The sequence below is a fragment of the Poromitra crassiceps genome (genome assembly GCF_964638095.1).
Source record: "Poromitra crassiceps genome assembly, chromosome: 14".
In the NCBI taxonomy this organism is placed as follows: domain Eukaryota; kingdom Metazoa; phylum Chordata; class Actinopteri; order Beryciformes; family Melamphaidae; genus Poromitra; species Poromitra crassiceps.
In genome coordinates, this window is record NC_139633.1 from 19,032,381 (window position 1) to 19,043,595 (window position 11,215).

An 11,215-nucleotide genomic window follows, 5' to 3' on the forward strand; every position below is an offset into this window, starting at 1 on the left:
CCAGAGATTATATACCATCAGATTCAGCACCACCTGTATCCAATCCTTTTGCTATAATTGGAGAGCTGTGTGTCTGTGTGCTCGGTTCATCGTCTCCAGAGTCCCCACCCTAGAATTGAGTGCGCAGAAATTCTAGTTATCTTAATGTGTTGTGAGGTTCAGTTAGCATTGCACAGAAACAGCCGGTAGAAATACTTTTTACAGTACACATGGGCATGTAAATGTCATTTTCATTTTGGCAGTTAATATTTTCCGCCAAAAATTAAAATTAAAATTTGATCACTTAATGTACATGTTGTTACATTATGCAGATGTATATGGGAAAGAAATGAAATTCCAGTTTGGTTGAATGATTCCAATTGAATAATGTCACATCTGGACTTCTGTAATACAACAGCGCCAGTTTTACAAATAAGTCTGAACTTGTAGTGACAAATTACTTTTTCCTCCTGCTTCTGTGTTAGGTGTCAGCCATGCAGGTTCATTTCTCTTCTGGGCTTATGCAGTAACACTCTCACAGTACAGACATCAATCTGTTCACATAGACAAAACATTCAGTGAGCTTTTCAGTAACAGAGAAACATTCCTGGCATTCTCCACCATTCTCATGTCGACAGTTGAGGACAGAAATTTCCTAAAAGGGATCGGGGTGCGGAGAGGAGATTTAGCTGCTGTCTGGTGTCATGCTCCAGTGTTGTATTTACTTTTCCCAGTCGCAGAAGCATTAATAACTTTCATAGTGTGCTGACAAAAGGTAGAATAGAAGATGATCAACGAAAGAATCGATGGGAGATGCTAATTTATTCAACATGAATACACAAGAATTCGACTGAAAGTGACTTTTATGTTTCTGCAAAGGTACTTTCTTAAAATTTCTAAAAGGTTTTCTTGTTTCATGAATATGAGTTATGAGTTATGAGTTCTCAACCGGAAATTGACACACAAAAATATGAGAGAGAGAGGGATAGACTACATGCACAACTTCTTTACTTCCTGAAATTAGTACAGCTTCTTTATTTCCTGTCCTACACTATTGGATGAACTGATTAATCAGGTGTGCCTGATCATTGTTGTGACTGCAGCACACCTGACATTAATCAGTTCATCCAATAGTGATGACAGGAAATAAAGAAGCTGTACTAATTTCAGGAAGTAGTGGAGTTGTGCATGTAGCCCATTACTGCCAAGCATGGGGAGATAAGATGGTGTGGGGAAACCGGGCTAAAAAATATATAGATTTATTATTTTTTCTTGGGGGTTTTGGTGGCTGAGTTTAGCGTCCCATTTCATTTGGAGCAAGTGAACAAGTGAACAACAATCAGAACATGGCTGTCACATGTCTGTCACATGTCTGTCACATGTCTCGAGAACCCGTTCGTCCGATCCACTTCAAACTTGGGGGTGGGTGCGCTGCTGGGGACAGAGTTCACTGCTGAATTTTGTGAATGCGTGTGCCTGTGATACTTTGAATGAGCCAACGAAAATCATTGATTTTGTTGTAGCATGGATCATGATGACTTGATTTGATTGATTTGATTTGTCTGTTTACTCCTCTAACGGGAGTGATTCCACAAACCAATCAATTCTTCATGAACGACTTAATGTCATCACTCATTCAGATTGTACGTATCTCCGCAGCAGCAGTTGTGATACAGTTCCATGAGGTTTGGTACACTCAGACTTGTCCTAAACTCCAGTAATGGTGAACTTTAGCTTTCATCTAAAGGGGGACTAGTGGAGGTTAATGAGCCTGTGACAGATCTGGGCTGCATCTGCTCCAAAAGGGATGTGACAGCCGTTCAGTATAGGAAAGGGGCTGTACAGTACCGGCCGGGGTCCGGGGGGGTCAGTACCCCACAGGCCGGGGGCCGGGGTCAGCACCCGGTCCTGCAGGATTAACACACCTGCCACCAGCACAATGAGGCCTAATGAGCGCACACATGCACTGCCGGCCCCGGTCTGTCAGCAGCAGGCCAAGTGCTTTCTGAGTGGCTCGCACCTCAGTGCTGTTATTGGACTTGAGCTGAAGTCCTAGCTCTCCAGTAGCACCTTCATTAGCGACGTGGTCGTGGCTGAGCGCTTTGTGAAGACCAACAAAGGCTGCAGGAACAAAAAAAGGGACACATTCCAGGGATTAGTAAACCTGACAGGTTGTGCCATAATAAAAGAGGTGGCTTTTTTTCCCTGACATGGAAGGAATTTCCTTTGACAAAAGAAAAATATTTCATTTGAATTAATTTGAGGCAGCCTTTTTCTCTCAGTCTGTAGTTTTTGACATATATTGCCATACATATTTGTGCGTTAAGACTTTTAATTGGAACAGCTTTTAAAGTTGAAAGGGGTATCACGATCGAGCCATTCATGAATTCATTCATGAACTGAGAATGGCATTGAATTGAGAATTCATTGTAAATTCCAATTGGAACTAGAAATATTGCACTCTGCACGCTAATTTCTAGCGTGCCTCACAGGCTTCGCTTGAATTGGAATTGATGAGTTTATTCATGAATTGACCGATTCACCGATAGACGGCCTGGTAGCCTATCTGAGAAGAGGATATTCTTTACGTTGTCATCTAAAAAACGATTTTCAGACGGCAGCCCGTCTTTATTGTCACACAACACACTACAACACATGCACGGAGGGCCACAACACACACATGCTGACGGTGGCCGGTGAAATTTGTCCTCTGCATTTAACCCATCCTGGCTTTGTCCTTTTCCTCCTGGGGCAGGCCAGGAGCAGTGGTCGCTTTCTCGTACAGCGCCCGGGGACCGACTTCGGATGTTGTCGTCACTGGTCGGATGACGATGACGATCTGATCTTCTGCATGTTTTTAGTGGGGGGGGGGGTTATATACGGAGGAACTCCCCTGGGGGAGCACGGGGAGAACATGCAAACTCCACACAGACAGAAAGGCCCTTACGACGAGATACCCCACCTGGGCAGTAGGCACTGAAGATATGGGGGGAACACAACCACAGCGCCCGCAGTGTCCCAGACGAGAATCGAACTCAGGACCTTCTGACTGCGAGGCGACAGCTCTACCACTGAGCCACCGTGCCCCCATCTCCTCTCTAATTAGACAGAGAGGATCATGGGAAGGCTCTTGCAGCTCTTTATGGAGTTGATTAAGATGACATAATGATGTAGGGGCCGTGTGACCCCGGGGCCCTGCTGTTCCTGCCCCACCCACCGCAGGACACCCGTGCCCCCGCCTGTGAAGAGCCAGAGTCAGCCGCTCAAAGTGTGCTTCCTTTATCGGCTCCTACTTCCCAACTGTTGGCCTGTGTGACCCCCCCACAGCAGAGCGAGTCAGAAGGCAGTGATGCTTCAGTAGCTTTACCCTCTGCTAATCTGACCCATGACCCCCCAGGATGACCCCGCGACAAAGACTGGGCCATTTTCTTTGTCGGGGCCTTCCATGTTTTTGTTTGCGTGTGCAGAGGGGTGTGAGTTGTGCATGTATTGTACATTTACACACCAGGGAGCGGTAGCAGAAGAAACAGAGAATGTGGGATATGCTTGTGTTAAGTTAAGTTAAGTTAAGTTAAGTTATCCTTTATTTATCCCCATGGGGAAATTCATCCTCTGCATTTGACCCATCCTCTAGGAACCTTCCTAGAACTAGGAGCAGTGGGCAGCCGCTGGGCAGCCGCTGGGCAGCCGCAGTGCAGCGCCCGGCGGGGACCAACTCCAGTTCTTTGGCCATTGCCTTGGTCAGGGGCACTGACAGGATCGAGTATTAACCCTAACATACATGTCTTTGATGGTGGTGTTCTTCTTCTTCTTCCATGGATTTGATTGGCGGTTGGCAACCAGCTTAGAGGTGCATTACCGCCACCTACCGGACTGGAGTGTGGAACGTTAGATTTTGACAGAAAATATAAAAAGAAAAGAAAAGAATAAAAAGGTATCTAAATCCTATGGACTAACCCAGTTTCTTTCAAATACTTTATTAACTGATTGTATATTCCTCTTACTGCTTTTCCTAGTAATGGTGGTGGTGTTGGTAAGCTTGTGATGCAGACAGGCACAGGCAGCATGCAGGAAAATGCTGAAAATAATGACCTTTGTCTCCTTAATCAGGTGGGCTTTGGAGAAATGCTTGAGAGTAGGACCCTCCAGATTCCTTCATTTTCCCTCAAGTGGCTCCAGTGTTCTGGGAAAAGCCTCTGTGACCTCATTCAGCAGTGTGGGAAACCTCCTGCAACAACTGCACCTCTAAAACAAAAAGGGAAAGAATGTGTCTGATGTTCTCCGCTCAGAGAAGATTCCGTAATCTAGGTGTTAAATCTCACTTTGCCACTTAGGGCATAAAGGATTTCTCTCTCAGGTCCGGTGGCTAAATGATGTGAGCAGTGTCAAATGAACAGAGACAGGTGAGCACAGGGGAAGTGTCGCCATATATCAAGAGACAGGAAGACAGTTGCCATTCACAGACGGTGTAATACAGCACGTCTCCGTGTTCCATAATGATGTTGCCCTCGATTCCCTCTGTGACAGAGACACTTAAGATGGCTAACGTGCGTCTGTGTCTGTGTGTGTGTGTGGGGGGGGGGGGGGGGGGGGGCAGTCTGGGTGTGTGTGTGTGGGGGGAGGGGGGGCAGTCTGGGTGTGTGTGTGTGTGGGGGGGGGCAGTCTGTGTGTGTGTGTGTGTGTGTGTGTGTGTGTGTGTGTGTGTGTGTGTGTGTGTGTGTGTGTGTGTGTGTGGGAGGGGGGGGCAGTCTGTGTGTGTGTGTGGGGGGGGGGGGTCGCACTCACTTGGCAAGGTTCTGCAATGGACCAAGAACATCTGGAGGTGAAGTCTCACTCAATTGTGTTAGTGAACCTCAAATGACAGCAACACACATTCATTTTTGACACTATACTACATAATTACAATTACATTTCAGTGCAATCTTCATAGTAGTGAAGCTTCTTTTCCACCATTGCCTTTTTTCAGGGCAGCCACATGTGGACAGATGAAGATGAGTGACTTTAGTATTCATTTCAAAATGATGCTTTTGAAACTTTGAAACTCTTCCCCCTGCTGAATTCTGTCATCTGTCATCACTGTATGTCAGTGATGACTTGTCAGTTCAAAAGAGGTAGAGTCCAAACTGTTGTTGGTTCATTCGTACTTACATGTACAAGTTACAAAACATGTTACTACAGACTGTGTGAGTTGCTTCATAAAGTATAACCTAACCTAAGACTTCTGGTTGGTAAAATATGTTTGTCCAGTGGATACGTACAATTAATTTTGTCCTCAAAACATGCACATTTTGTTGAAAGGTCTTTTCAAACGTCCTTCTATTTTAGGTAATACACACAATATGCTATTTTAGTCAGTAAATACAATGGTAGCCTTGGATAGCACATTGCTATGGTATGGTATTGATCTCGAAATGGACTTGTAGCTTTGCGGTCTTCGCCTCGACTCGGTCTTGGTCTCGACTCGGACTCGATTCACCAATGACTCGATCTGGACTTGGACTCGACCAAGGCGGACTCGACTACAGCTCTGATGAATGTGTATGTTCTGTTCTCTCTGAGAGGTGCACAGAGTGTCTCAGTGTCTCCGTTGAAAGCCTCTGCCTTTTACGCCATGTGAGTGTTTGCCCTCCCTCTCCCTCCGCCTCCTACTCGCTGTGCCCTTTTGCTCTCTCTCAGAAAGAACCTGTTTGCCCCCAGATCACTTCCTTTTCTGCCCCCTCTAAAGAGAGCTGTCACTGCAAAGCAAAGACAAAGACAACTCGCACAACACAAGTCTCTCCACCTCTGAGAAGCAGCAGCAGATCTGGGACACGTTACTCAACACAAGTCTCCATCTCTGAGAAGCAGCAGCAGATCTGGGACACGTTACTCAACACAAGTCTCCACCTCTGAGAAGCAGCAGCAGATCTGGGACACGTTACTCAACACAAGTCTCTCCACCTCTGAGAAGCAGCAGCAGATCTGGGACACGTTACTCAACACAAGTCTCTCCACCTCTGAGAAGCAGCAGCAGATCTGGGACACGTTACTCAACACAAGTCTCTCCACCTCTGAGAAGCAGCAGCAGATCTGGGACACGTTACTCAACACAAGTCTCTCCACCTCTGAGAAGCAGCGGCAGATCTGGGACACGTTACTCAACACAAGTCTCTCCACCTCTGAGAAGCAGCGGCAGATCTGGGACACGTTACTCAACACAAGTTTCTCCACCTCTGAGAAGCAGCATCCGATCTGGGACACGTTACTCAACACAAGTCTCCACCTCTGAGAAGCAGCGGCAGATCTGGGACACGTTACTCAACACAAGTCTCCACCTCTGAGAAGCAGCAGCGGATCTGGGACACGTTACTCAACACAAGTCTCCACCTCTGAGAAGCAGCAGCGGATCTGGGACACGTTACTCAACACAAGTCTCTCCACCTCTGAGAAGAAGCAGCCGATCTGGGACACGTTACTCAACATGAGCTGCCTGGAACACTCTCTCATCACTTCTTGCTGTACCACACACTAAAGCTAAATGTGTTGTTGTTTGGTTTCCGTAATATGTCCCCTAGTCAAAATCCCAATGAGCTCCCATTCTCTCTGCCTTCTGTCTTTCCTGAAACATCATTAAAACGTACAGTATACGTATCACATTGGAACACGGGTCATGGCGTTTCATAAAATCTAAAGAGGCAACATTACCTCACTATCACAAAACGGTATCACCAGATACTGAAGTATTTGGTGTATCTAAAACATCAGACAGAATTGTTGCACTTTTAACCTAGTTATTAATAATTTGTATTAATTGTGTTAGCTGTACGAGATTAACCATATGACCCTCTGTAATTTACTAAGCAAAGGGGGGCTAAATTTAACCCCTTGATGGACCACATCTCCTGCTGATGTCTTTCTGCACCTGGTTTACCGATATCTAGGCAGATGGGATTGGCACAGTTGGCACCGTCTGGAGACTGATGCCTGTTCAAACATCCAATGACAGAAGGATTTGAAGATAAATCACAAATGAAGAGCGAACGACAGGGAGAAGCTTAGGGCTACTGTCTCATTTCGCACGCAAGATTACTTTTCATTTGCCAGTTGTGCTCTTATGTTCTTCAGACAGTGTTATTATTCATGATTATAAATAGATTCCTCAGTCTGCATGTGCACATGAACAGTTTAAAATGTTTTATATGTTTTGGACAAATCCGTCAAAATCGATGTACAAAATCAATTTTGTGTTAATAGAAATGTTTTGTTTCATTTGATTTGAATTTTTTCCATTTAATTTCATTGCTGTGATCAAATTGTCCAGTAAAGTACTATTTTCCTGTTTGACCTTTAGTGAAACTCTCTTGTCAGTACAATTATTTCATCTTCAGGTTGAGTAGTTAGTGATTTGACCTGCATTTTTGTCCCTCTGTAGAACATGTAGCTGACGCCTGTCCGCATCCAACAGTCGGTGAAATAGTAACGTTGGTCCACAGCGAAGAACGTTACAGTTGAACAATAACGGCTCTAAAATTGTTCGATGGTAACGTCTTTTGGAATGGTAGTGCATGCACTTTTTACCTTGCAGAAATAGACCCTTCTCATGGGCGCCATTTTGTGTCGAAAAGGCAGGGTAAACACAGGTGCAAGCAAAACACTAATGAGGCTTTCAAACTTCCACGATTGGAATTTGGAAACCCTCATTAGTGTTTTGCTTGCACCTGTGTTTATTCTGCCTTTTCCACACAAAATGGCCCCCGTGAAAAGGGTCTATTAGAACATTGGAAGGGTTAATTTGGCTGAGATATTGTGTTTAGCAGCTTTAATGACATGGGACACTGTCATACAATGGGCAAAGTGAAAATTGAAGGTACAATAAGTGGCGTGTCATGAGTTCATCACTATCATTGTAATATCAAACAAAGCAAAACTCCGTCTTGTATAATGTTTTACACTAGGGACACGGCCCTACCCCTTATTTCCCTCTACAATTTGTCCTCCCTGTGGTTTTGATTTATTCACTCCACATATCAAGCAGGCACATGACTCCCTCCAGGGCCATGACACTATACAGGTCGTAATAAAGAATACAGGCCCTTATGCCGCTCACAATCAGCACATGGACAAGTTTATACAGAGTGGAGTACTTTGGAAAACAGTTTGGAAAAAAGTTTATATTGCAGTTTTACGTGTTTGTATTTGAATAATGCTGGGCCAAGAAACCGTTTTTCCCCCTTCCTGACAGTCATATCAGCTGTTTAGCAATGTCTGCTGTAGGGTGATAGAGGTATCATTTCTAAAACATTGGACTGATTCTTCAATAAAAAGCAGAACGGACATTTATTCTCATATAATGCTGTGTGTCCTTGGGGATGGAAATGCTGAATAATGATCAACACAGTCCAAATATAGTGTCCTCATATAACAGATTATAGATTTTTGATCGCTTGTGCCTGCTGAAATCTGTGATGGGTGTTTCATATTGCAAGTGACATAAGTTCCACAAACGTGTAATTTTCCTTAATGTAACTTTTCAGCTATTACACCAGTTTTATACCAACTAACTCATGAAGAGAATTAAAGGAAATGTCAATGAATGAACTCATAAACATGCTTCATAAGAAAGATTTATTTATGTCACACACCTTCATATAAACTACCGGTAAGCATCAGTGTGCCCATAGAAATCAACATGAAGCAAACTCATCTTTTCTCATTCCTAACCACCCCCCACCCAAATACCAGAAACCATAAGTGCATATTAACAAAGCGATTAGTTTGATTATTCCTGTGACATGTAGCCCTATATATTGTATGCTCATTACCCCAACAAAAAAGAACTAGCTAGTAATTCTATAAAACGTTTTAAAAGGATTTACAATCACAGTATCCTACAGGAATATCATGGGAATATTACAGTCATCTCAAAGATATAAAAATAACACAAAGTCCCTATAAATTAACTGTTGACTCAAGTCCCATAGGAATATTATATTGACTTTTCGACAGGGTAGCCTTAGAGACCTAATTTTGAGAACTGTTTTTTAAATAAACTGGTAAATCTGAAGCAAAGATCCCTGAGACTAGAATACAAACGTTCTTTATTTATTCATTTTTCCAAAATGACCACAGTCGCTCCTGGTCAAATCCTAGACCTGTACAACTCTGCTCAGTTAGTAGCAGACACCAGCTGATCCAATTTAAAGTTGCTCACCGTCTTCACTACTCCAAGCATAAACTACACAAGATCATCCCTTCTGTCTCGGTACTGTGTGACAGGTGTCAGAGGGAAAACTATCTCATGCCTTCTGGTTCTGCCCTTCATTACCGGGATTCTGGGCCAAAATACTTGATTGGTACTCTAAGGCCTACAAAATAATCCTACAGCCGGAGGCAGAACTCGCCATCCTCAGCTGCTCCGAGTCCTCTCTGAACTTCCCTACAGCTGTGCAACAATCTCTGACACTGGGGATAACTGTCACCAAAATACTCATTCTGAAGGAATGGAAGTCCTCCTCTTCACCTTCTTTTCAGGTGTGGCTGATGGATATGATCTCTGTTGTGCAGATGGAGACTCAGGTCCCTGAGAACCAACTTGCTTAAAAAGTTCTCAACTATTTGGGACCCGTTTTTGGCCTACTTTGGTTAAGAATGACAAGTGAGTTAGGGGTGAGGGATGGCGTGCCCGGCTGGTAGGCTATCTCATGGACCCCTTGGCCCTTGCATGGTATCCCATGCACATTATCTCTTACAAACACATAAGCACCTTATGCGGCTGGTAGCACCACGTTGTAATGTTGAATATCGATTATATATGTATTTTTTCTGTATATTGTTCTATTAAAAAAATGAAAAGAAAATATTAAAAAGAAAAAAGGAACCCCTAGACCTGTGATTCAGACACGGGCTGGCTGTCTGAGTCCTGACTGTGCAAAGAGCTTAAGCCTGTGTCTGAGTCGTCGTCGTCGTTAACACTGTGAGTTTTGGAGAAACCCCATGCCTGCTCCACCCAACCGCTCTTCGTCTCCAAAGTGCACATCCTCCCTGTCCCAGCTGTCACAGAGCTGTCACATCTATCCTCTTCGGGTGTTCCTTTTCCTTCTATGTCCAAATTGTTCACTTTCTCCAGCAAATCCATTATCTCCTGTTCCCTCGCCCCCCACATCTCCTGGGTCAGGTTTAAATCGCCCCTAACAGCCTCTAAATCCGTGTTGAGGCGCAGCCCAATGTATAAACTCGTGTCGAGCTGCGTTTTGACCCTCTCCTCTTCCAGCTCGTTTTCTGATGAAGTGTCCGCCTCGCTGTCGGAGCTCCTGGGCTCGGTGTCTTTGCGTTGCAGCTCCTCTTGTCGCCGCTTCATCCACCTGTGATTCAGCTCCTCCTGGATCTGCACGGTGATGCTGTCCGTGAGGGCTTCGCGCTCCGACAGCTCCTCCTGTAGCCTCACCACCTCCTCGCATCGCCGCGCGTAATCCTCAAACTTGGCGAGGGTCTCCAGCAGTGTCTCTCCATCACGGCTGCGGCAGGGCGCATCGACAGCAGTCCCAGCATCAGCATCCACTAAATACGTGTCTTGTACATAATTAATCCCGTGCCTCTCCATTCTGTCCGAGTGAACTTTCGCCTCGTACTTGTCGATCTCCGCGTCCAGCTCTTGGATTCTCTGCAGCTGCTGGCGGATCGTGTGGTCCTGGGACACCACGAGGTGAACCAAAGTTTCAATCTTCTCCACAGAGGACGTTGTCGTGTCTCTGGACGCCGCCGCCTGCGCAACTCTCTTCTGATTGATCTTTTCCAACTTTCTAAAAGCTTTCCTGACAATCCGCCGCTGCTTCTCCGGGGAGAGGAGGCCCCGGCTGGGAGCAGCCGCTGCGGGGCTCCTGAAGACGCAGCCAGGGCTTTGCTTGCTCAGCACCACCCGCGCCTCTGCGCTCCGGGGGCCGTGGTGGTTCACAGCCAGATACGCCTCGCTTCTCACCAGCACGAACCGGACATTCCCCTGCTCCTCTCCCCACGCGCCCCACAGGCGCAAAATCTTGGTTTTGTCGGGCAAAATCCTCTCGAAACCTCTCCATTTCTCTACGATGCAGTACTGGGGCGAGCCGGAGAGCACCGCTGCCGAGAGGCCGCTGAGCAGCGGGGTTTGATCGTCCAGAAGCACCTTGACTACATCAGCGCAGGTGGTGCGCTTTGACAAGCCCGTCACAAGCTTTTCCTCGCGGCAAACCCACACGGATATATTACTTTCCTCTGACTCCAT

At 45.6% G+C, this 11,215-nt stretch overlaps 1 protein-coding gene across 1 annotated transcript; it reads right to left on the reverse strand.

Annotated features, from left to right (window-relative positions):
- Nucleotides 1-9,838: 9,838 nt before the first annotated feature.
- On the reverse strand, nt 9,839-11,215 carry rassf10b (Ras association domain family member 10b; the record flags this gene model as incomplete). The annotated part of the gene is made up of 1 exon (XM_083650522.1): nt 9,839-11,215. One exon carries the CDS (start codon nt 11,213-11,215, stop codon nt 9,839-9,841), a length of 1,377 nt encoding a protein of 458 aa, XP_083506648.1.